Source organism: Simochromis diagramma, unplaced genomic scaffold, assembly GCF_900408965.1.
Source record: "Simochromis diagramma unplaced genomic scaffold, fSimDia1.1 OVJJ01000293.1, whole genome shotgun sequence".
Taxonomy (NCBI): Eukaryota; Metazoa; Chordata; class Actinopteri; order Cichliformes; family Cichlidae; genus Simochromis; species Simochromis diagramma.
The window spans coordinates 12,963,148-12,989,696 of record NW_024386801.1 but is presented as its reverse complement, the minus strand read 5'-3'; the positions used below and the strand labels follow the sequence as shown (position 1 = coordinate 12,989,696).

The following is a 26,549-nucleotide window of genomic DNA, read 5'->3' as shown; positions in this document are numbered from 1 at the left end:
TTAAACAAGAAATTAAATGTTACATTTGCATCTCAGTTTTAATTTGTATCATTTTTGCTACATGAACAAAAGACTTTTTGGTCTTAATACACCTAACTCGTGCTGTTCTGTACTTACAGCATGAAGGAAGCAGTTTAAATTCTCTGTGCAGGGTTGGGTCTGGCTTTCCACAACTGGGGGGACCTTTTGCAGCAGGTAGTGACGTCTGGGGGTGGGCTCATATTTGGTGACTATCCTCAAATCTTTGTTCACATTTATACTGTCCTTGGTTCTAATATTTCCAAACCACATAATAATGAGAAATGTTAAAACCAATTCAACAACAAATAGTCAGCAGTTTTCTATATACAGGAAAAAAAACAGCAACTTCCTCAGTACAGGTGTAGATGGCTCTTCTTGGCCACTGCTTCCACACGCGCATCAAATAATTACATTATTATTATTAATCTAAGGGTCGCTATAGGCTTTGTCACACCTGCCCTAGCCTTCTTTGACCAGTGTAGCCACATGTTTAAAACAATATAATCAGCAGATAAGCTTTCAGATTATATATTTAAATCCCAACAACCATCTTGGCCCTTTTTTTGTAATTGTTTTTTACAGTTTAAAAAAAAAAGCCCCACAGCATGCCAAAACCAAGCAAAAATAAAGGAATTGGTTGCTTTACTAGTTAAAAAATTTCCAATTCCTGCTATTGTTTCTATATTTTTGGAAAGGAGACTAAGAAATAAAGCTTGTACAGTAAAGATTTTTCCAAATATACTAACACTGATGTTTATTTGTCTTTGACAACACCGACACATTTAATACTTTATCAGTCTGTTTTATGCAGACTTCAAACCTCTCCATCACCTTCTCGACCCAAGGTTAGAGGTCAGCAGCTCTTCAACTGACCTCTAAGGTCTGTAGGGGGGTTGGCGCCTCCTGGAAACAAGCTACAGCCAACCAGAGTCCAGCTCTTTGGCCCTCTGCTCTGCTTTCCCAGGGCCTCATGATATTCATCATATGTTAATAACCTTAACCCTATTGATCATAGCCAAACACCCTGACCTTTAGCCATACGGGGCCAGTGGTTACTTCAGCCAACATTTAGCAACATGAGTCAACAGATTTCACAAGGAAAAAAAATGCAGTGTTTGTTTTTGATAGGCTAGAACATGAAAATAAAGAATCTACAGTTAAACATACTGGGGGGCAAAAGTGTGCACAGTGACAATTACTATTATCACTGAGGGTTTTGAGAAGGTGACCAAAACGTACTTTTCGCATAAATTATTAGTACTGAGTAAACACTTTAGCACATGCTATTTGCCTGACAAATGATTTTGAGCCTTGAGTTATGACTAGAAGGCTTTAAATGATTAAATCAATAGTTAGTTCTAATCAATACATAATTACACTCGTGTCTCCTCATTTGATTGGATATTGGAGTTTGGCGATGCATGTTTTTAAGTAGTAATCCTCTGAAATCGGTAAACATCCATTCATAGATGTAGCTGAGAAGGAGAGTGTGATATGTTTGAGGGAGCACAGTTACCAGCTTGATGACTTTATTTACCTGTGCCAGTGGAGGGAGGTTTTGCTGATACAGCGTGGCTGAGCTCACAGCTGGAGTCCATTGTATTGCTAGTGAATGAGAGCCTGGAGACAGGAGGGCCATTGTCAAAAGGCACAGTCGCTGGATCAATATCTGAATTCATTAAGCAGCTGACTAGTAGCCATCAATATCTCGTCATAATTACTAGGCTCTACTATAGGAGCAGATGCTGTTCAATATGACCTTATTAGCTGCTGTTAACTGATAATTCAAAAGTTCATCTTATTTTGTTGTCCAGAACATTTGATCTATTGAAACATGGGAAACTGGTTGTTGATTTCTGATCAGTGTGTAGGTAATCTAGTCAATGCTTCTGATCAGTGCTTGATGCTGAAATGTTAACAGCCTAAAAGGAATTGAATTCAGTTTTCTATAGGTCTTTATGGTATTTACAAATCCATGAACAAACTAATAGGCATGGAAGGCTGTGTCACATGCATAGTAAGCAAAAATGGCAAATTACATAATGGAGAAGGACAACAGCTGGAGGCCCCATGAAATCCCACGAAAAGTTAACAAGTAACCCTTAAATATTCAGAAAGTCTCACTGAGCTAAAAATATGTAATTAAACACAGAGTTAGATTAGAACAAAAGAAAGAAAGGACAACATTATGCCATAACAAAGCAGTCTTTACTTTTACAGATGATATTATTAATACATTAATAGGAATTTACATACTCACAAAGGGTGAAATTCAATGTCACATTCATTTAGCTGCATGAAGTATTCCTGTCTGTGAGATGTGCTGTTGTTCAGGTGAGGGCCTTAAAGAGCTGTGATAATGAGCTACATCAGATTTGTAATGCCAAACAAATTGTGGTCTGTGGGCTAGCAAGGTGTTATTTTTCTTTTTAATGATTTTTCACACTTTGCAAAGCCAGCCAGTGGGACGAGCTGTCTGTATGTGTGAAACCTCGGGGCTAGACCACTGTGTAGGTGTTATAAATAAAAAGTATTTAGTTAAAAATAATAATAATTAGAGATTGTCATCTTGTGAGACTTTCCAAGGAGCACGTGGTCATCTGACTTCACTTTTACGCTCGTTTATTATGTGCGCATGCGTTAGAGGGCGGGGTGGGGCCCCCTCTCCCCGGTACCCCAGTAGAGCCGCTGGTGCTATTCTGCTGGCAGAAGCCTCATTGGGGATTTGAGAGCATCACGGAGAGGAGCAGCGTTCGCTCGGTGGGGGAAAAATGACAGAGCACTCTGGATAAATGGCACATTTTAAGATGAAATTTTTCCGGCACTGGTTGCTTTTTGTTTTGTGTCTTCCTTTATCAAGTAAGTGTTTGTTTGTTTTTTTACATTATTGATATTATGGTTGTGAATGAGCTAACTTTTAGCGGTGCTTGACCTTTTCTGTCCACACACCTCTACCGTTGATTGTACATTACGCTTATATTGCCTACAGCCGTTCTTCTTTGAAACAAACTATTTTGCTCTATTATTTGAACATAGCTTTGCTTTTTGTTCCACGTTGAATGAGATGAGATAAGATAAGATGGCATGTCGCTAAACGTTTAACTTTAAGGCGATAAAGCTCCGTCTCTTGGGACCTTCAGCTTTCACGTCAGATACTATTTTCACATCATTGTTTCCCAATTATAAATTGTCCTAACACGTTAAATATTAACATTAAGACTTGCATCTGCTTTTTATAGAGTTTGTTATGTTGAGAAAATACATGTATGTCAACTACATAATGCTGGATGGTCTTTAAAATAAAAATAATCCTGTAATCAGTGAGGTTTTTCTGACAGGTTATAGAGTAAATATCACCTGCTTTAGTCTTCTTCTCTTCTTAATAATGCAGCCTCTCTTTCCCTGTAGGTGTTTCATGTTTTAGCGAGTTGTCCTTCATCACAGAGCCCAGTGATGTTACTGTATTACCAAAGGACCCTGCTGTATTGGACTGTCAGGCCCATGGACAGCCTCCAGTCACTATCAAGTGGCTGAGGAATGGGGTTAAGCTGGCAGAAAGTGAGCACATACACTTCCTGCCAAATGGCTCCTTGTACATACCAAAGATAAAGCATACCAAGGAGGATTCAGATGAAGGATTCTACCAGTGCCTCTCCCAAAACAAATTTGGAGCTATCTTAAGCCAAAGATCACGTTTGACTATCGCAAGTGAGTATGGATCTAACTTGGACTTTCTTCCTTTCTTCCATTGATCAGTGTGATGACTGGTTAGACTTGCTGGTGGTATTGACTTTGTGGTGTTGTCAGCATGCAAAAATCACAATGGCAAGTTCATGGACAACAAACCTGGAAAGGAGAGGCAGATGTACCTCAGTCCCTCTGCTTTTATTTTCCTGGGAAGATCCTCTGAAACACAAGCTTCTGTGTCAGAATTAAAAACTGCTAGTCCAGTGTTAAAATCACTAAAAGACCACTAAATGTAGATAGGGGGTAAATCTAAAGGTTCATAAATACTCCATAATCAAGCAGACCAGGTTTTCTGTATTTTGACTAAGTATCACTCACACATTTTATGGTATGTATCCTATAAATAGTGCCAAAAGTAAGGTATTATCAGTTCCTTTCTTTAAATATGAGTGGACTATAGTGGTGTGTAATTGACGGATGGTCTGCTACCCCAAGGAATCTCTGAAAAGCATTTGCCTTTAAGCCTTTGTTTGGAGTGCCCCTGGCTGATCCAGAAGAAAAGGCCTGATTCTGGGGCATTTATTTGTCCACATATCAGTGGCCAGGACAGCTGTGTCTATACAATGGGCCTGGTCTACCATGGACACTTTTCATAGTTCTTAGAAGGGGATATCCCGTGACGGGTGTCATGGAAACTAGTACTGGCCTCTGCAATATACTGAGAGGGCACTGGGGTTATAGAGATTAGCATTAATACTCAGCATTAGAAAAAAAACTACAACTTCAATCCAAGAAGATGAGATTCAAAGCAATAAAAAATGTTTTACAATTTATTTGCCCAGTACGGACATTTAGAGAGGCATCTACACGTAAACCTGATGGGTTAGCAAACAGAAGCTAGTGCATGTTCCTGTCACTGGACATTTGATGGAGGAAAACAAAAGTTTTTTTATGTTTGAATAAATCCATCCCCACTGTCGACTTTCCACCAAAATGCACTGTTTGCAGTTGTTTTCTATTTAATAAGAATTTCTAGAAGTTGACCACTTAAAAATATTCCAAAGTCAAGTTTGGTTTGGGATTCAGCCATTGTCTGTGAAAGGGTTAAAGGTTTTTGGTCAGCTGCAGGCAGGGGAGTGGAGGATGGGGCTCCTCTGTGCTCCCCTTCTGTCCAGAGGTCCTGGGGTCAGGGGTCAGCTGGGGAAAGGCTTTGTGATGTCACAGGCCTGCTTTAGCTGGGTCGGCCTGCTGTTCTTCTGCCCAGCCCTTTCACTGGATCAGCCTCTCTGTTGCCCTGTCAAGCACAGCGCTTTTGTTAAAGAAAGGCCAGTTTGTCATGTGAGTGATTGAGCCTCATCCTCCACATAAAAGGAGGCATTTTTAAGGTTATTTCTTTCACCAAGTCAAGTCCCCAATTTTAACAAATCCAAGAACTGGAAAGATGTCAGAAATCACGTTTTTCTGAACATTGCTTACAACAGTTGATTCCAAATGGTGTGCCACAAAAAATTATGAATGGAGTTGAAATTTACTACATTAGTACACAAAAATGCTTACATTTTTTTTTTAAGGAAGATGGCATTTCTAAGTTGGTAAAACTCATCAGTTAATTGCAGGGAAAACCACACAAACCATGTAAGAGGAATAAAAGTGTTGGGAGAAACAGCTGCAAAGGCCAGCTAGGTTTTCTCACACTTTTGTGCCTTCATCTGACAATCAGAAGATCTGATTATATTCCAGCTGGCCATAGAAACTATTTCTTTTGCAAATATGAACACAGGTGTGGCTTTAAATTTTGGCCTGCCCTTTGATATGTATATAAAATCTATTCACAATAGTTCAGATCATTACAAGTATCTCATTTGGGGGAGGAAAAAAAAACCCCCACATTTGAATCACCAGGTCTCTTTGGTTGACCAATAGTAAACTGGCTTCGATCTGGCCAGTTTGGGCTAAAATGGAATTGACACTGGGTTGCAGTGCACTTTGACCTCTTTGGAGAGACCTTTCTGTTGTTTGACCTAGACATTGATCTGCAGTCTACAACAGAGGTGACCATATTAGCAGATTGGCCACACCCTCCATCTACAAGAGCAAAACCAGGTGGTCAGCATCGTATTGTTAACGTCCTACCAGACGCTGTGTGTGTTTTCAGGATGTCCACCAGCTTGTCTTGGTGTCAGAAATGGGAGCATGTGGCTAGTAACAGACTTTACAATAAGACAAATGATTGGCGACTAAATAAGTGTATTTATTTTTGTGATATTTTGCCGTTGTACATTAACCTTAAACCAACCCCTTATTGCAAGTTCAGAGGAACAATTCCCAAATCCATTCAAAAAGCAGTCTTTAATTCGCCTCACAGATACAGAATCAAAGTTTTATTTGTTTGATACTGATGAGACGAGAGTTTAAATTGAAGCATTGCTCTTCAATTATTGATGTTCTAAATCCCAGAATCTGAATGTGGAAGTTTTAGTGGGTAAACAGAGCATTGATTTCCTTTAACATGATATTGACTTCCTTCCTGTGAGTGAGGGGGCAGGGAGATGGTTATCACCTTAATAAATGAAGATCATTGATCTCATATCTTGTAGCCTTCAGTTAAATGCAGATTGGTGGTTGTTTATTTGTGGTGGCTATTAAAACACGTTTCGGAAGTGCATAAATAAAGAGTGCACTGTTTTTGTAATTTTAAAGTCGATTTAAATGACTAAAATATGTGTAAGAAAAGCTAATTGTTGCATGTGTGTGCAAAAAATAACCACAGCGTTATAGTTCAGCATTGTTCGACATTTCTCATGTCTACTTTTGTTTACAGTTTTGTTTTTTTGGGGTTTTTTTTATGTGAAGTGAATTGATTACTTTTCATATATAATAATGCATCATTCAGTGTCATTGTTGGACTGATCCATTGATTAGGCCAGCTGGTCAGAAGAGGACCTCATAGCTCATCTGCACAAAAATAAAATCAGTACCTTTCATCTAATCAATTACCATTCATCAAAGTCAGGGCATTGCATACATAATGTATATTTTACCAAAAGAAATGCATTATATTCATCTGGTACTAAAACAAATTAATTAGTTGAAATTGATTTTTTAATTTTTTTTCACAGGTATCTCAGAGTTTGTGTTGCATCCTGTGCCTGTTGTGGTGACTGTGGGCTCTGTGGCACGATTCTCCTGTGCAGTCATCTCAAGCCCACCTGCTACCATAACCTGGGAGCTAAACCAAAGGACACTGCCACTGCAGACAGACAGGTAACTGCAGAAACATAATTATAACTTATTTAGGCACATTTTTATCAGTTTATTTTTTAGCCTACAGCTCCATCTTCTGTTGGGTTTCACATGAGCGTTCTAGTTTGACCCAGACTGTATGTTTTGTATGTTTTCAGAATAACTGTTTTGCCAAACGGAGTTCTTCAGATTCACAATGTACAACTGGAGGATGCCGGACACTATCAATGTGTGGCAACTAACATCGGTAGTGTGTTGAAGAGTCGAGAGGCCACACTGACAGTCAACCTAGGTAAATTAATTGCACTGACTGCATTTTACGAATGAATGTTAAGCACTGTCATTCCCTGACTTTTTTTTGTTTACATTTTCTTGTGAAGATGCAGGCCCTAAACTACGTCAGAGACCCAGAATCATTGCTGGACCTCAAAATGTGACCGTTTCTCTTCACCAAACGGTGGTGTTGGAGTGTGTGGCCACAGGCAATCCCCGGCCCATCATCTCTTGGAGCCGTGCTGACAGTAAACCCATTGATGTGTACAATGCCAAAGTGTTGGGCAATGGAAACCTGGTTATTACTGATGTCAGTACCAAGCACAGCGGAGTCTACGTTTGCAGGGCCACCACCCCTGGAACCCGCAACCACACCACTGCTGCAGCCAACCTCACAGTATTGGGTAATGATCAGTGTTTGATGATTACGCCACAGATGTCTTCAGATCACATCTTTGGCCTGGTTCTTATATTCAGTATACAGACTCATAACTAAAGGTTTTGCAAATGTTTATACATCCAAGTAACAAACGTGTTAGGTGCAAGATGCCACACAGTTAGAACTCCATGGCTTAATAAAAGGTAACTATTAGCTCTTCTGTTATGCTGTTGTTTCAGTGCCACCAAAAATAGTTGAGAAACCTGAGAGCCAGACCCGTCCGAGGGCAGGCACTGCCCGGTTCATGTGCCAAGCAGAGGGAGTACCCACACCTCGCATCACCTGGCTGAAGAATGGAGAACAAGTTCACTTAAATGGGAGGATTAAGATGTACAACAGGTAAAGTATAGACGGGAGATTTGGGCACGCTTAAATTTAATTAAACATTATGAAAGACAAACCTGCTTAAATAAGCTGTCTTCTTTGGCTTTGCTGATTTTTCTTTTTCCTTTTTTCTTTTGTTTCATAGTAAACTGGTGATTACGCAGATCATTCCTGAGGATGATGCCATCTATCAGTGTGTGGCAGAGAATGAACAGGGATCTGTGCTATCCTTGGCTCGCCTTATTGTTGTCATGTCCGAGGACAGGCCCAGTGCTCCGAGAAATATCCATGCTGAGACCATCTCAAGCTCTGCTATCTTACTGGCTTGGGAGAGACCTTTGTACAATACGGACAAAGTCATTGCCTACTCTGTCCATTATATGAAGGCTGAAGGTGAGACAGAGAGGAAAAAGATGGTTTATTTGATTGTTCTTATAATTTGGGCCTTAAAAGGCTGACGGGTCTACATCTTTATGCTGCATCACACTCTCACATGATCAACTTTCCTTGGTGAAGGCCATCTGTTGCTGCTGCACAGCACAGGGGTCAAGGCAACTTCACTTAAATAACAACAGGCTTAGTCAGCCCTTTGTCCACTCCCTAGCTCATTCTGCTCAGACTTAAAGGGACAGCGAGCTTTAAAAAAAAATCACAATTTTGCAAAATAAAGTTGTAAGATTGTATTCACTTTAACCATTAAAGTAATAGCTGAGTTCCTCCAATAAATCATGTCTTTTAGATGTTAAACTGGGTTTATTTTATGCTGGCTGGAATCAATTGTATGTTTATCATTTTCATTACACGTTTACACAAAAAAAGAGAATTCAGAAACTTTTCTTTCCAAGCACTGATTGTTTATAGGACGCACACTTAACTACCAAGTTAAACTCGCTTTATTTTTTTCACTCTCTTGTGGATAATCTTACCCTAATTAATTTTTTTTTTCCAGGGCTAAACAACGAAGAATACCAAGTTGTCATTGGCAACGACACTACCAGTTACATCATCGATGACCTGGAGCCAGCTCGAAACTACAGCTTTTACATTGTAGCTTATATGCCAATGGGAGCCAGTCGAATGTCAGACCAAGTCAGTCAACATACCCTGGAGGATGGTAAGCTTGAAGTGCTTCCAACATTCCTCGCAGTAAATCATTTTGGTAGTTAAGCTAGCTTGTATGCAAAGCATGTTTTGAAAGGAAATTAGCAAGATTGTAGTGTTATGAATCAGATTTTTATTAAGAAAATTTGGTTGATTTAAATAATAAGTAGAAAAATCTCTAGTTTTTAATACATCTTCTATATCCAATTTTTTTTTTTCTGCAGTGCCTCTTCGTACTCCGGAGCTGAGCCTGACCAGCCAGAGCACAACAGACATCCAGGTGAGCTGGCAGCCACTGCCAGCCAAGGTGAGCCGCGGTCGTGTGTCTGCATATAGACTCTCTTATCGCACAGCTGCAGACAGCACCGTCACATCTGTAGAGCTACTGCAGAACAGCACTGAATACCTGCTGGAGGGGCTGCAGCCTGACACCATCTACCTGCTCCGCATGGCCGCAGCCACCCGAGTGGGTTGGTGTGAGCCCTCAGCATGGACATCACACCGTACGCCGAAGACCTCCAGCAACAAAGGTAAACCAGCAGAAGTCTGATAAAGAAAAAAAACATACATTTAGCTGCTTTAAAAAAAACAAAAAAAAAAGTCTCTGCAGGCTCATCACATGATTGTGATTCTAGTTTATTCCTGTTTTCATGCAGTATAAAAATAAATTAAATTTAAAAAGCAAATTAGTAAATTCTACAGCAAAGTGAAATCAGATGGTGTTTAAACGTGTAACTAGCAGAACCTTTTTTCTTTTGTCGCATCGCTGTTTGGCTGCTCTTTGAAAACCAGGACACTAGAGTTCATGCAGAGTGGCTAGCATATGACTGGAGTTTGCTGTTTTAGCATTGTCCCACAGTCTTTGTGTTGGTTACTCAGAAACCTTTGCCCTTTGCTGTCAGTGATGCTAGATTGGCCTCAGTCACGGGTCATAAAGAGAGGGCCTCAGGCATCTATGTGGGGGAAAGAATATCCTATTTTCATAGCCTGATGTGCTGGGGAGGTTGTTTTTTTTCCACCAGAGCTGAATTTTAGCTTTATATTTACACATTGTTGTAAAACACTAAAACCAAAAGGGAATTCTTGGTTTGACTGCAGTGTCAATCCATTCTTTGGCTGTCCTGTTGTTATTTTTGTTTTCTGTTATGTCAGTAGTCTCATAATTCTCATGAGTGCTCTCTCTGCTGCCTTCTTAGTGCCTTCAGCCCCTATTCTTCAACTTGAAGCTTTAAACTGCACCTCCATTGTGGCACGCTGGCAAAGCTCCCTTGAATCTGTGGCTATTCAGGGCTATCGTCTGTGTTACCATGAGGAAGGACAACCAGAGCAGCCCGACATCCAGCTGCAGGCTCAAACCAATACGTACACGATTGGTGGCCTTGGTGAGTGTGCCTAGAACCCAGGAGTAAATTAAAAAAATGTTTACGATTAGTGAATTTCCTTTATCTGCACCTGTGCTTTGGACAGGAGACAGCAGAGAGTGATGGGCCATTTTTGCATCACTCAAATTTAATTCGATGGGCAGTCGGCTTCTGCATTTGCATTTCCACCCCCTATCCTGATCAATATGTGCTGACCCCTCCTGCCTAACCAGCAGTACTCTCCAGTCAGGCTGGAGTACGAGGCTCCCAGGTTTAGAGGTCAGGTTCCAGATGTCCCTCCCACCACTACTAGCCATCTCGGGCCTTGCATAATTATGCTTAGCCATTGTGTTTTGTCCAGGGCCAGACGTGGCATGTAAGACCCTGGCCACTACCCTTTTTTCAGATGGACACTAGTGCACATGAACAAAGACCAGAGCAAGCCACTGACCTCTAGCCATGGGACAGCACACTTGGATTAGTACCCTACCCCCACCAGTTGTCTCTGATGTCCATTTAAATAATCTACAGATTTAAAAAAAAAAAAAAAAAAAAAAAAAAAATTATATTTATGAATTAGTCTTTGAGCACAGTTTGATTTCTAAGTCCTAAATAAGCTGAAACAGGAGAAGTTTGCATGTTTCTGTTTGGAAATCTATTTGTGTTACTAACCTGTCTAAAAATCCAAAAGTCTTCAGTATTATTTAAGTTAAAAAAAATCACAAGTGGCTATTAGTCTGATATTTCACAATATCGCTGAACTTCTTTTGTTGCTCCAAGTTTAAAGCTGTAACACAAAAGCGATAGAAAATAACAAAAGAGGCCCACCTCCTATCCCACAGTCCTGCTCCTGGATTCTTTCTGTTCTTGGTCTGACCCGGTGACCCCAGTCAAACCCCCCTCCTGTCCCATGGGCCCACAATCCCAGCAGCTGAACGCTGCCCCTACCCCAGCCCCCACAACAGGCCTGGACATATTGCCTTCACTGGTCAATACCCAAAGGATGACCTTTCACTCCAGAGGCATTACAAATTTTAACGCTCCCTAAAAGCATCCTGATTTAGGTGCTGAGGAAAAATGGTAGTTTCTCAAGTTAAAATATACAATGTGAAAGAATATTTTTAAATGAAAAGTTCAGACCTTAGAGGTCTTGTTTACTTCAGATTTTTTTTTTTTTTTTTGTGGCTGTCCTGAATGTCTTATTCAAATATTTTACCTCATCCACCTTTGTTTATTTCTGTGGACATCAGTAATTTGTATTGTATATTGAAGTGGTGTCAGAGCTTCATAGTTGTAAAGTCAGTTAAGTGCAGAATCATGGAGTGACAACATTCATGCTGGAGATTTGAGCGTGTCACCTTATTTACATTGGCTTGGGCCTGGTTGAGCTTTCTCATGGTCGTTACACATGACACCACGAGACAAATGAAAGGTTGGGGTGACTCAGGAGGCCAAGTATTGTCCATACATGGGTGATGGCCAGTTAAGACCAGCAGTTACCCTCCTGCAGCTAATTGTCCTTATGTCCCCCTCTCACCACCATGATCTCTCAGCCTTCAGCTTTGCTAGACAATATTTTTAATTATTAAATGTTTTTATTCTAGCAAAATGTCCATTAAAATGGCTAAAATCTGAATATTATCTTTCCAGATCCACGGAAAAAGTATCACGTCAAGATTCTGGCTGTCAGCAAAGTTGCAGATGGTCATCAGAGAGACCAGACTATCAGTACCCCAGGATGTGTGTGTAAGTATTGGTGTAAATCATCCATTCCCAAAGACTGCTCTTTTGCAGCAAACCCAAACCTTTATCTGAAAATCTTGTCAACACACAAACCTTAGATGAATAATTTCTTTGTGTTTTCATTCATTCAGTTTGGTCTTCTGATGATGGTCTTGTACAATATAGTGTATTTATAGTAAATGACTTCAGTGCTTTCATGGCTGACACTAAAAATGAAATACAAACTTTGCCTGTAAATTTAAAAAAAAAAAAAAAGATTCATGTTCTTTCCTCCTTTAGCGGCTAGAGACCAACTTGCAGCAGCTCCTCCACCTCCAAATCAAGTCACTGTTTTGGACGGCAATTCATCTGCAGTGTCCCTGCGCTGGAGTCATTCTCCTTTCCCCTCTGGCAAGGCTGTCAGTTATACAGTCCGCTGTACACCTGTGGGCACTCACAACGTCTTTGCAATACGCTACCTGCAAACGTAAGAACCTCCCAAAGGCATGAGAATTGAAGCCTGCTTTTAGTTTGGTTTGATGAGTACATCCCTTTAATAATTCACATCTTGTATTTCATGTAATTTGTGAGAATGTATTCTGGGCTATTTCCTGCCAAATTGCCATGATGTGGGAATCTTGTTTCTCTGCAGTACGAAGCAAAGTGTGACAGTTCAGAAGTTGGATCCAAACACTCGTTATGAGTTTGTGGTGCGCCTTCATGTGGACCAGATGTCGAGTCCCTGGAGTTCTGTAGTTTACCATCAAACCCTCCCAGCAGGTAACAAACTATTAGTGCAATGTCATTTTACTGTAAATGTGTTTCTTTCTGATCATTTCATTGCATATTTTTCACCAATGTACTCAGAGTTGTTCTGTGTTCTGTGTGCCTAGCACCAAGCCAACCTCCCGCAGGAGTGCGAGTAACTCTGATTGAGGAAGACACCGCTCTGGTGTCCTGGAGGGAGCCCACTGAGTCCAACGTGGTGATTACACGCTATACCATCCTGTATGCTTCACAAAAAGACTGGATTGCTGGACACTGGCAAAAAGTCCAGAGAGAGGGCAAGTAGTTTACTTTGTTTTTATAATGTGTTAAATAAGTTTTTCAGAATAATTCTTTGGGGGATTGAATGATCCAGCCAAGGTTATTGTAGTTAAATCAAATTAAACTAAAACTGAGTGTGAAAAAATGTTTCACACCCAGTTTACCTCCTCCTTCTGGTATACTTTACCTCTTAATTGCATATGATGATGTTCTCTTTGCCTCCATACTTAATTAAAACATACAATGAAAACTCCCAAATTTATGATCTCCTCGTTTGTGTCTGAAATATTTTGCAAAGCAAAGTTGGACAAATTGGATCTTCTGGTGTTCTAGTTCTGTACCTCTCAGCCATGATCTAATCTCTACTGTGTGATTGTGCTGTCATTTATAGGGAGTCATACGATGGCCTTGCTGGAGAAGCTGGAGCCAGGAAATGTCTACCTTGTAAAAATAGCTGCCTCCAGTGAGGTGGGTGAAGGTCCTTTCTCTGAGATCGTGGAGCTGGCACCGAAGCGAGGAAACGTCCACCGAAGCAAAAATCCCAGACACTCTGACTGGTTTCCAGATAGTACAGGTCAGACATGCTTTTATCTGGCTTTGGTTTCTAAGGCATTGCATTTCTATGTCTGAAATGAAATGGACTGAAAATCCCATGTGGTAATTCTCAGGTTGTGTTGTTAGGATTGTGTCTTTAGGTTTAATTTCAGTTCATTTTTATTGAATGGACATTCCTTTTGTTGACAAAAACTACTAAAAGAGTGAGATGAAGCAAAAACAAAAACTGTGGGATGTATCTCACTTCCAAAGAACTTCCAAAATGCACATAATGTTTTATTCAGTAAGACTCGAAACAAGTGACTGATCCCATAAATTTGACAGGAAAGAGTTTACAGAGGTCTGGGCAAAGGTCTGTCCCATATCATCCAGTCCAGTGTATTTTGATATTTAAGGGGGGAATATAAGTGTTTTTCTAATAAATGCCTGGTGGACTTCACTTCAAGTACTGCATGCAGTATTGACGGTGAACCACAAACATGCAGGTTTGTTTAACAGGAGTTTGAATAGAATAATAATAAACGGGTACGGCTGCTTTCCGTCTCTTAGATGTATTTTAAGTTAATCCTGTAATATAGCAGATCTTTAATTGTTCTCTATTTATCTTCCAGTATTCTCTGATGGTCTCTACCACATAGACCAGAGGTCTATGACGGGGATCATCGTTGGTGTGAGCATCGCTTTGACCTGTATAATTACATGTGCTTTGATTCTGATCAGTAAGGGGAAACAAAGGTACTGATTATCTGTATTTTAAATGATGAAAAAATACTTGGAATCATATAATAAAGCATAAGCATTCTTTCTGATATTTATATATTTATTGTCATTTGTTTAACTAATAGAAAATCTTCCAGTCATAAAGTCATTGCTGTAGGAGCTCCTGAAGGTCCACGTTCTGGTTTTCCCAGTGAACGGCATTCGGAGAATATTGAGGCCCTTATACCCATGATGAGTGATCACTTCATAGATGCTAAGGTGAGAAACGGAACAGTAAATAGGGTTCTCGTGATTACATGTCTGTTGAGAAAACACACTCATGTAGTTTCCATACGTTCTCTCATTTTTACAGGGTGGATCTAGTATCATCATAAATGGTACGGGTCCAGTCAGCAGCAAGAAGTGGCTGCTTTTCAACAGAGAAATCAGAAATCCAGCTGACAGCGATGTAAGTGATGTGGCATTGTTTTTGCTTACTCAGCTTTTTCCACAAATAGATTTTTCTTTTTGAATCTTAATTTAATTTTGTCCTCATCTTCAGATCGAAACCAGAGCCAGCTTGTACGAAGCTGGCAAAACTGTTCTGAGATACGAGGAGCATCTCGGCTCAGCGCCCTTGCCGCCTTCATCACGGGAGATCATCTATGGACCTCTTCGCTCAGAGAGCTCTCACACCAGTGAGGGCAGCCAAGAGACGGGTGACTCTGGACACTACTCCAACGAAGAAAGCAACGAAGAGATGAGCAGCCCGTCGAGCAGCCGAAGCTCTAGGCCTGAATCTTTAGGGCCAGACGACAGCATCGCAGTCTTGGAGCTGAAGCAGTCGTTCAAAGTGGAAAAAGAGGTTGATGCTTCCTTGCTTCGCGGCATCTCAGAGGCTCATGTGGTCTCCAGTACTTGTCAAGCAGCCAGCTGCTAACATCATCAGGCCTGCATCTGCTCTCCCAACAGCCAGAGTCATGCCACTTCTACCTCATCCGCTTCCCGAGTGGAAGCCCTTTAGATATCTCCTGGGAAACGAGGGATCAGGAATCCTGCTGCTGCAAAGGAAGATGTGTGCGTTTGCTTTGGCCTTACCTCAGGATTTTGTATGAACATTTGTCCTAACATTTTTATTTCCATTTTTTAAAAACAACTTCCTACCTGTATTTCTGTGTTTGGCATGGTCTGTCCTAAACCAAAACTCACCCACGATGAATGTCAAAAAAGAGAATGTCAGAAATGTACTGCGGTGCATTTTCATTATATTTAACTACTTTCCACTGGAGCGGAGGATGTAGTTGAGCCTTTTTAGACTGATTATCTACCTCAGTGTTCTATTCTTTATATACATTACTACCTCCTTTTGTTTTTAACCACCTATTGTGCAGTATTATCTCTGACTCAGGGGACAAAGTGAAAACACTTCATTGCCACGTCTTGTTACCGTGTTCGAAAGTTATCGCGTAGTTTTTGTTTTTATGGTTGAAAGGGCTTTCGTTACATGTTGTTTGTCTTTGAATCCTGTATGTTGTGAAGATGAAAAGTGCATTCAGTTTTTTTTCAAACCTTGTAGAGCTTTATCAAACAGTATTGTTTGGCGTTTCCAGTGCACTGAACTTCAAGCTTTAATAATGCCTTAACGTCAAAGGGCTTTGCGTACTTTAGATGATGACATCCAAAGACGGGAAAAGTTATACCCAAAGAGTTTTTGATACTACAGAAGATATTCTAAGGCGGCCAAAAACTTAGTAGATTTACATTAAGGGTGTACTTGCCCAAATTTTTCTTGTGCCAGTGATGTAAATTTCCCTTTAGAACGCTGATTTTCCTCTTTGTAAATTTTATTAATGCTTTATTCTGGTGAAAGCTTTAGCACGAGTCTCCGGGGCTTGTTTCATTTGCCTTCTAGACCATTGCTGAGTGCAGCGGTGATGCCGATGCTATTATCCAAAGAGTTGTCTGCTTCCTCAGATGGGTACAGCCTTTTTTCTTTTATTCAGTCGATCCTTGGTACGAAAATGTTGATGCCAAGACCAAAGATCCAGCGTCCCAGTGACAGATGATGAGGTTTATATTTTTCAGAGAATCATCTGTCACCTTTCACAAATATTGCCGTACGGGAAAGACTTCTCTTTCTCTCTCCATAATGTTTCCTGTCCAGGTGCGACAATGAAGGATTTTGACTATCATAATGGAAACCCTATGTGTGAAGAGCAACATAATCAAATTTTGATACCTTTCTAAAACAAATGATGCTAACCAAAGAATATTGATGTGTATTATTTAGTAATTTTCTTTGGTTTTCATTTACATTATATACATTATTTGCATTTAAATGTGATAATATCTGTGGGTTTGGTTGCTGAAAAGGCATTTTACATAGGGTTTTTCTGTTTTGTTTTGTTTTAAGCTTGAGATGTCAAAAAACAGTGCTTATCACCAAAAAATGTTTTTACCTGAGTAATATGTTTAAATAGTTTAGATGACCCATTTTATAATAATGTCAAGAAAAACATTTCCTAATTTTAATGTGACATTTTGCAAATTACGGTCAGTTTAAAGTTTCTCTGTGAAATGCTTTAATATGAAAGATTGCGTTGTAAGCCACTGATAATTTTGCAGACTTCATTCAGGTTCAGAGTGTAGATTTTAGGGTGTAGATGTATTTGTTATTATTTAAGTTATGTTTTGTTTTTTGAAATATTTCTGCTTTTAAATACCAAATTACATGTTTGATCCAAAGAGAGCAACACAACAAAGAATTTAATGTGTTAAAATGTTCCAAAAAGCCTTTTTTGATACTCTCAAGATGATCACACTAGTAGATGATGATGATGATGATAATAAAATTCTTGGAAAAAATGTGTTGCACTTGTTTCAGTTTCTTTTTTTTCTTTTTTCTTTTTTTTTTTAAAAGCTCATATGAGGTTTGCTAGGACCACTTAGGTTTTCATTTTTGATCTTGTGCCTCTATAAAAGTAGAGGTTTTAGCAGTATTCAAGTATGTATGAACAATGACAAAGCGCAAAGTAATCAACAATGAACTTTAAGAAAAAACTGCTGCTGCCTATCAATTTAGAAAGGGTTATAGGGCCATTACCAAACAATTTATAAGTCCATAATTATTCAGTGAGGAAGATTACTCACAACTGGAGAATGTTCAAGATGGTTGGCAGTCTTCCCAGTAGTGCAATGTTCTAACAAATTTACCTCAAGGTCAGACTGTGCAATCCTCTGAGAAACTGCAAAAAGACACAAGAGCTACATCTCAGACTCTGCAGGACTTAGCATGTTAAAGTTCATGAAAAATACTGAACATGTGGCTTGTTATGAAGAGTTGCCAGCTTCATCTCTTTAAAAGAAGAACATGGCAACGTAACTTGTAAAGTTTCATCTGAACAAAATGCAAGACTTCTTCATCAATATTCTTTGCACAAGACCATAGTCGGGGTGTTTGGCTATGTTTGGAGAAAATCAAACACAGCATATCAGTGCAAACGCCTCATGCCAACTGTCAAGCGTAATTGTGGAGGGATGCCCAAGTCACCTAAGAATCACTTGGTTCCCCATGGACTCCGCTGTATACCGAAGGGAGGTTATCTCTCTGACAGCATGACTTCATGAAAAACAATCTTGTATAATTTACAGAAAATACTAAAGAAGCAAAGGCATTCGGTGTTAGCTTTATCTGTAGTAAATTAGTTTTAGAGTGCATTAGTCAGACTGTGAGATGTATTAAGTTCAGGATACTACTACTACTACTAATAGAAATACTAAAACACAACAGTACAAACACTTGAAACAGTCACACAGGCACCCATTTCTTAGTAAACATTTCCATCCAATGCCACCAAATTCTAGCTGTGTTGACAAATTTGACCAAATGTACAAAGATTTAAGTTAAATGTGTTTCTGGAAATTGTTTATTTATACTTTTTAATACACAGAAATTAGTTTTGGAATTTTATAAATCTATTTATTTATTTACATTTTTGATACATATTTTCTTCCACAGTTTAGTTAGGATGCTTGGGAAAACCTCCGATCTCTTGAAGGCTAACTGCAGTTTCAAGTCTCGTCTTTAGGTGGCGGTAAAGACACCAAACTGCTGGATGTCAGGCAACAAAAAGAAGCAGAAGAAGAGGGAACGGTCTTGTTTTTGTCAGCTGCCACACGCAGCACTCCTGATGCGAAAATGCGCATCGAAAAGTGTTATTTTTGCTCGGGACCAGTGTACCCCGGACATGGGGTGATGTTTGTACGGAACGACTGTAAGGTATGGCGCAGGTTTTTGCCCGAACAATGCTGTTAATTTTAACCGAAGCTCCTGTTTTGACTGATAGTGGTGGCTCGTTAGTGTACGGCTAATACTAGCATGCTAACATAACGTGCTGGATTCATTCACGTGGGTCCAAAGCAGGGAGTTAGGGCTGGAAAACGGTAAATAACAGTCGTAAATCGTATTTGCGACGGAAAAGAGAAGAAATAGACAGTAAAGCTCTTTTTGAAACACATTACTTTATTTCGCAAACCTAATGGACATGAAGTTGTTGGGTGAGTCTGGACGTGTAAATCGGAGGGCCTCGGCTTTTCCTGATGGAGTGAGTGCGCCCTCTTATGCTTCAGTGTGAGACCAGGAGTTTGGAATTGTAGGCTGTAAACAAATGTTAATACAAACACTTGATGGTCCTCATAATCCTGACTTTTGTGCCACGGTAATGGTATTTATAAACATCTTAGTTTGTAGGGAAAATATGCTATAGGTCATTAAACTTGCTTGTTTTTAGTTTACGTATGTCTCTTGTCTTCCGGTTATTTGTGAATATATACTCTGTAGTACAGTTACAGCAATGTTTCATAACTTTGTTCTTAAAGATAAAAATGTATAATGTAGTTCTTCTTCAGTGTATCTGATTTCGTACACAGAGAAATCCGGAAGTCAAAAAGACTGCTTAGATAAAGGATTTAATAATGTACAATAAATGTAGGTTTAAGTGCTAATAACAAGCAGTAAACGTTTTGAAAATGTATTTTTAAGTTGTAAAGTATCAACTATATCCCCTATATATATATATGTATGTATGTATGTATGTATGTATGTTTGTATATGTAAATTCATAATTTTCCTGTTATTTTTGGAGGTCGTCTTAAACCATTTCTCCGATTTCAGCTATTGATTTTGCCAGTGCACTTCCAATCTTGAAATTTCAATCATTACATTTTCAGCAAATGTAATATCTTTACTGCTGATAATGTCTCACTTTCTATCATTAACTCATGTGCTTGTTTATATCCACACATTTTCTTATCGGGTGATCCCTAAATTGTTTGTCTCTCTTTAATAAAACAGACATTCAGATTCTGCAAATCAAAATGCCACAAGAACTTCAAGAAGAAGCGCAACCCAAGAAAAACAAGATGGACCAAAGCATTCAGAAAGGCATCAGGAAAGGAGCTGACAGTGGTAAGCTGTTCATCAATGAGGACCACCTCGTCGTTCATTTGTTTGACTAAACCTTAACCAACACACTTGCTGTCTTTCAGGATAACTCTTTGGAGTTTGAGAAACGCAGAAATATTCCTGTTAAATATAACAGGGAGCTTTGGGATAAGACAGGTAATGTATATATTTATTTATTAGAAGCTTTTTGGGCAAAAATGTTCACATTAATTGTATGTATACCATTAAATGCCAACATTAGGAATCTCAGAGCACTTAAAAAATGTAAGGTTAAGAGTTTCAAATACAGAACCCAGCTCGGGGGCCCAGTTAGGGGAAAGAAAAGGAATAACATGTAAGCACGTAGAGAGGCAACAGAAGGGAAACCACAAACTGTGAGACAGACTAGGAACAAAGGTAATGGTAGCATACAAACACACGAAGAATGAAAGATGCATGAAAATAGGTAATATAGTTGGCAGCAATTATTCAGGATCATAGGATCTAATCTTACTTTTAAGCTTTATCAACAACAAAAGTTTGAAGTTTAATCTCAGAGGAAGAGGGGCATCTACCTGCAAAACCCAACCCAGGCAGAAGAGGAGCCTGATAGCTGAAGCCTGTGTACAGTTTTTATTGGGTTATTATAATCCTCTAAGGTCTTTAAGGTATCATCGAGCTTTGTGAGTAGAAAGGCTTTAAATTGTATATAGGTACATATATATATTTTACATTTTATCTAGCAGAAATGTGATCTGTCTCATTAGTTGTTCCTTCTCTGACTGCAGCATCTTTGATCAGCTGAAAGCTTTCAGGGAGGTTTTAGGACAACCAGTAACAAATCCATGGGCTAGTTTTTCAAGTATCACTCTATAACAAGATGTTCTGATTGTAACACTCATATAAACCTCTGGTTATTGTCTCATTCTAAGCAATGTGTTTATGTTCTGATAACTTTTGCAGTGGAAGCAATGAAGAAAGTGAGCGAAATAAAACATAAACGACAGGCAAGATTTATCATGAACAGGTGAGCTTTTTTTTTTTAAAAATACTTTAATAGACTTTCTTCAGATTTTTGAATATTGAATATTAAATATGATACTTTTAAAATCTCTGCAAATTAGGGAAATATGTTTAATGGTTGGGATAAAAGCACTTGCCTTGCTTAAACCATTTCTGTTTCTGTTCTGTAGATTAAAGAAGGGCAAAGAGTTGGAGAAAGAAGAGGCCATCAGCGAAGTCAAGAAAAACATTCACCTCATCAAAGCACCACATGCAGGTAAAGACTCATGAAGTTATCCATATGACTGTGCATGTAGTGAATTTGGTGACAGTGATTTTAGTACAAGTGTCTTACAGCCAAGTGTGACTTTATCAGACAAAACAGGGTAAGGGTCAATGGTGCAGCACTCTTTAGGTATAAAAGAGATGATGAACCAATGTCTGCACATAAAATAGAAATAAGATTACTATTCTTGCTTTTCCTTTCTTCAGAATGGAGGTTCTTCAATTAGAATCATTGTAAATGCAGTTACTGATCATACATATTTGTTGGTTACTTTTCCATTTAATAAAGATAATTTCAGCATGGTTTGCACTATCTGTTACAGGAAAAGCCAAACAGTTGGAAGACAAAATGGTGCAGAAGTTGCAAGAAGATGTGGACATGCGGGAGGAGGATGATTAATTTTTTTTTTTTTTTTACGTTTTTTTTTTTTTTTTCTCCTAAAACTTTATTGTATATTTGTTTGGAAATTTAAGTTTGCAAATAGCAGTTGTTGTGCTGAGTAAAGCATTTGGCTTTCAATTGCTGTGAAAGATTTGAAGGTATTGACTTCATAAAGGCCTTAGTGCAAAGCAGCAGCCATTAACTGCAGTTTTCCCAGTTGTTCTGTTTTGGTTTTCACTGTGTGGTATTTGGAGCAGTGAAGAAATGGATTTAACCCTGTTGCAAAGTCTAATGTATTACAGTTGTTCTGAAAATATTAAGATTGCCGATATATTAAAAAGCATCTTTTCTGGAATTTCTCCTGCTCTTTATTTTGTGAGATGATCATAATACCAAATAATACATGAATGAATATTAAAGTTGCTGCCAATAATAGATTCAATTTTGGAAGACTAATAGACCATAAACCGTGTTACTTTTTTCAGCAGGTTATTATTTGGCATGAGCATCATAAGAGATTAGCTGGCCTTGTATATATTGTACAATGTAAACATTTAATCCTTATCTGCAGTAACTGTTATACAGCAGGAAAAAAACTATAGGCCTGTGCCAGTCATTCAATCACAACTTGTCTGTACAGAGAAATTGTGAGGGTCAGTTATTACTATACTGTTAAAATGGTGGCTGTGCCTAATAAACATGTTGGAAGTTTCAAATAATGAGGTCAGAGTACATATAAGTCCTACTTTTGGCTCTTTATGATGCCAGGAAGAGCAGATATCCTTCACATGGTCATTTTGAGCATGTAGCTCTTCACATCTTTAAAACAAATGTAATTATTCATAGGTGGATTCAACAAGCTGCTGGAAACATTGCTCAGATTTTGGGCTGCATTGACAAAATTGGCATCACATAGTGGCTGCATATCCATGATGTGATCCACCACGCCCCAAATGTGTTTGATTGGATTGAGATGTCCTAAGTGGGGTCATTTGAACTCATTGTCATGTTCAAGAAACCAGTCTGAGATTATTTGAGCTTTGTGACATAGTTCACTATCTTGTTTAAAGTAGCCTTAAGAAGATGGGTGCACTGGGAGTACACTGTAGTAAAGGGATGGACATGGCCAGCAGCAGCAGTGAAGTAGGCTGTGGTATTTAAATGATGCCCAGTTTGTACTAAGTGGCCCAAAGTGTGCAGAGAAAATATCCTTCTCACCTTTTCAAAACCACCAGCCTGAACTGTTGACACAAGGCAGGATGGCTCCATGCTTCCATGCGGATTCTGGCAGATTCTGGCTCTATCATCTGAATATTGCATCAGAAGTCAAGACCAAGTACATTTTTCCAGTCATCTGTTGTCCATTTTTTGTGATCCGTTGTTATAGCCTCAGTTTTCTGTTCTTCCTGACAGGAATGGCAGCCAATATGCTTGCCTGCCACTGGTGCTCATCTGTTTTAAGGTTCAGGGTGTTATGCTTTCAGAAATGCTCTTCTGCATATCTTTGCTATAATGAGTGGTTATTTGTTTTACTGTTGCCTTTCCCATCAGCTGGAAGCAGTCTGGCTATTCATCTGCCCTTAGAGATGGCTGTTTGGAAATGGCTCCTTCTGAACTACTCAGACCAGCCTATATGCCAACAACAACCATGTCATGTTCAGATCCACTTAAATCACCTTTCTTCCCCATTCTGATGCTCAGTGTAAACTTCAGCAGGTTGTCTTGGCCGTGTCTACATTACTAAATACATTAAGTTGGTGCTATGTGTGACTGATTCGATATTTGTATTAATGAGCAGTTGCATAATTTCCTCTGGGGTTAATAAACTATTATGTTTCTTATTTAACAGGTGTACCTGAACAAAGTGACGGGTTAAAAAAATCCATATACAATGCAAAATCAAATTTCAACAACGCTATCATATTTTTTACGCGTGAATTAGTCTGAAGAAAAACAACTTTGTTATTAGCACCTACAGATTCTATGATCGCTATCGTCCCGCCCATCTGCATCTCTAGCATCGATTCACCGGCCTGTTGCTACACAGGCTGCATGACAGGCTGCTGCTGTCCTCGCCCGCTGCTTTGACAGTGCTACCTTTTATCTTCCCGAAGAGGAGCTTATTCGGCCATAACTACAGTTTTGTGAACAGAGCGGGAATACAGCACAACCATGTCCGAGGAAGTTGAAGAAACGAGAACTTCGGAGGAACAGCAGGTAAACTGTAACCACTAAATGGAAAATTACATCAAATTAACACCAGTTAGCCAGTGCTGCTTGGTTAGCTGGCGGCTAGCACCAAGCTAGTTAGCCAGCTGCTAACCTTGACTGAGAGCCTTAGCGATGCTGTCGCTGAATTGGCTAATATTCTGTTAGCGTTTGTTGGTTGAGTAAAATTGTGCTGTTTTGGGTCTGGCAAACAGGTTTCTTCACTGTACATGCAAAATTGTACAGTAGCTCATCATGCTAACAGTAACTTTAATGCTAGTGCAAACAGCAGTTTACCTCATGGCGGCGCCGGTATCTAATCAAACAAAGTAATCTGTGACCATAGTATGTGCTGCTGTCAGTATACGACATATTGAAGTTTCGTTATTGTCACGTTGATGCATACGGCTGGAAAACCGAATTGCAAGTCGAAAGTTTTACTATCCTTACAGATTGCACTCTGTCAACAGGAAATGGAGGACAAGGTAATCAGCCCAGAAAAATCAGAGGAGGCCAAACTGAAGGCCAGATATCCCAACCTTGGAGGCAAGCCAGGGGGATCTGAATTTCTCAGGAAAAGACTCCAGAAGGGGGTGAGTTTTCTCACCTAACTTTGGCTAGCTACTACAATTAAAAGATGTCAGCCTTATAGAGATCTCACTCTGTTTATTCTTGTTTACAGCAAAAGTATTTTGATTCTGGGGACTACAACATGGCCAAGGCAAAAATGAAGAATAAACAGTTGCCATCCGCCCCAACGGAGAAGACTGAGATCACAGGGGGACACATCCCAACACCTCAGGACCTACCTCAAAGAAAAACTTCCATCGTGGCCAGTAAACTGGCTGGTTGATGGTTTTATGTTTACTGTTTTGCTACTATTCCCATGTCCATTTAATATCTACTTCGCACACTGTTTACATTTTGTTTATTTTTCTCCTTTTGTTTGTATTCTGTAAGAACAAGTCATGTAACAAGCCAAATACTTGAAGAATTGGCAACTGTGAGGCACTGGGGCATCAGTGAGACAAATTCAGCTAAGTGAAAGTGTTTCTCAGGCTCTTAAAGACTCAATACATTGATATTTCCTGAACAGTCATCGCACTTATATATTTAGATGTTATGGCTATCTTATGTTGACAAATTATTTCACTTTTAAGAATATATGCCTCCAAAGTAAATGCTTGAAAGCTTGTGAAAAGGTTCCGTTTTCCTCTTTGTTCCTGCTCATTAGGCTAGAAACAGAACTATGAACAGAAAATTGATTTTACAGCAATTTGAGGGATCCCATGCTCTTATGGAGGCATTTCAATGGTGAAAAGTCAATAATCCTCCATTTGTGTTTTTTTTCCTTCTACTCTGTTTACGTCCCTCGTTTTCTCTGTCATGCTACTTGATTCCATGCTTTTGAAGTGCTCAAGACTAGCTTTGTATCCAGTTGTGTTTAAGTCTAATTAGTAACATTGGTTTGCATTGACTTGCTGCTGGTCTCAATCTCATCCTGACCTCTAAAATGGCCTTAAAATGAATGAATGGTTTCTCTTGAGCAATATTTGCTCCCTCTGTTAGAATATTAGTTGTGAATCTTGCCTGAAATGTCCTTCACTGTCTGATTGGGATTTATGATTTTATGGAAACAAACTCCCCTGTCATGTCTGGAGTGTGCATGTGCATTTACTGTGCAGTTGCACTGTGCCATTTGTTTTGTAAATAAAAATAGTTTTGCATAATAGCTTACCCTTTTTCAGTGGAATTTGTCCTTGCATGATTTTTTTTTTTATGCTTCAATTTTGCTAAGAAGCAAAACTACAGAAGAACTGCTTGAAATGTTTCTATTGCATTGATATATTTATAAAAAAAGATATTTTACTTTTTATATTGTGTTTTTATATTGAATATTTTTTAGTTAGTATACAGATACATTCTGAGGTGTGCAAGTAAATTACCCGATGCCACTGAGCTGGAACCTGTTTATATTACAATGCCCAAAACCATTGGATGAGAGCATGAATAGAGTGGTGAAATGTACCTGTACTCTCAAGTATTTCAATGGTATGCCCATTTCTACATTTGCTCCATAATATTTTGTATGCAAATAATATGCATGTTAATGAATCAATACCGATGATCCAGTGATGTACACTCACTCGCCACTTTGCTAAGAAGACCAGTTCAACTGCCAATAAGCCAGTTTGTTTGAGATTCAGCAGGACCACAGAAACTCAGTCCAATTAGGCATGTGGACATGATCAAGACAACCTGCTGAAGTTCAAACCAACTGTCAGAATGGGGGGGAAAGGTGAATGTGGCATGGTTGTTTGAGGCAGACAGGCTGGTCTCTATCTTTATTTCAGAAACTGCTAATCTATTGGGATTTTTCTGTGAGCATGTAGGATTCTGTGTAGTGGGTACTTTAACTTTTTGCACTAACACTTAAACAGGACTTTGACTTCAGGTAAAGACTATAATCAAATGGAACCGGCCCATGAAGCATCTCAATCTGGCTATCCTTAAAGTGAAACAACCTCAGCCTTTCATCAACCTACAGACAAACGGAGGCATGGTGGCAATAGTTTGACTTAAATGACTAACAAAAGTCCATATTGCTATTTCATTCAATTTCAGCCAGGTGCTAGACTCATGTTCAGACAAACCTATGATGAAAGAATATTCATTCTAATAATAATGTTTCTACAGCATTGACGCAATCTTATGTCATTGTTGGGTTTTGAAAAACTCACTCAAATGTGTTTTCAC

The 26,549-nt window shown here is 39.2% G+C and overlaps 3 protein-coding genes across 3 annotated transcripts; all 3 read left to right on the top strand.

Moving 5' to 3' along the window:
* The first annotated feature begins 2,666 nt into the window (after window positions 1–2,666).
* Window positions 2,667–16,506, top strand: LOC120730493 (protogenin B-like). The gene is made up of 19 exons (XM_040026904.1): window positions 2,667–2,880; window positions 3,430–3,729; window positions 6,828–6,972; window positions 7,110–7,243; window positions 7,332–7,628; window positions 7,843–8,002; window positions 8,133–8,380; window positions 8,937–9,101; window positions 9,313–9,618; window positions 10,285–10,470; window positions 12,100–12,195; window positions 12,472–12,658; window positions 12,824–12,951; window positions 13,065–13,235; window positions 13,610–13,792; window positions 14,385–14,508; window positions 14,619–14,751; window positions 14,846–14,941; window positions 15,035–16,506. The coding sequence occupies exons 1-19, from the start codon at window positions 2,814–2,816 to the stop codon at window positions 15,410–15,412; spliced, it is 3,504 nt and encodes a 1,167-aa protein (XP_039882838.1). The 5' UTR covers window positions 2,667–2,813; the 3' UTR covers window positions 15,413–16,506.
* A 2,111-nt stretch (window positions 16,507–18,617) lies between these two features.
* rsl24d1 (ribosomal L24 domain containing 1) lies at window positions 18,618–21,939 on the top strand. The gene is made up of 6 exons (XM_040026980.1): window positions 18,618–18,751; window positions 19,826–19,939; window positions 20,020–20,092; window positions 20,879–20,942; window positions 21,109–21,194; window positions 21,526–21,939. Exons 1-6 carry the CDS (start codon window positions 18,671–18,673, stop codon window positions 21,600–21,602), a joined length of 495 nt encoding a protein of 164 aa, XP_039882914.1. The 5' UTR covers window positions 18,618–18,670; the 3' UTR covers window positions 21,603–21,939.
* Window positions 21,940–23,584: 1,645 nt separating this feature from the next.
* Window positions 23,585–25,524, top strand: arpp19b (cAMP-regulated phosphoprotein 19b). Its single transcript, XM_040026981.1, has 3 exons — window positions 23,585–23,801; window positions 24,263–24,385; window positions 24,475–25,524. The coding sequence occupies exons 1-3, from the start codon at window positions 23,757–23,759 to the stop codon at window positions 24,643–24,645; spliced, it is 339 nt and encodes a 112-aa protein (XP_039882915.1). The 5' UTR covers window positions 23,585–23,756; the 3' UTR covers window positions 24,646–25,524.
* Window positions 25,525–26,549: the final 1,025 nt, after the last annotated feature.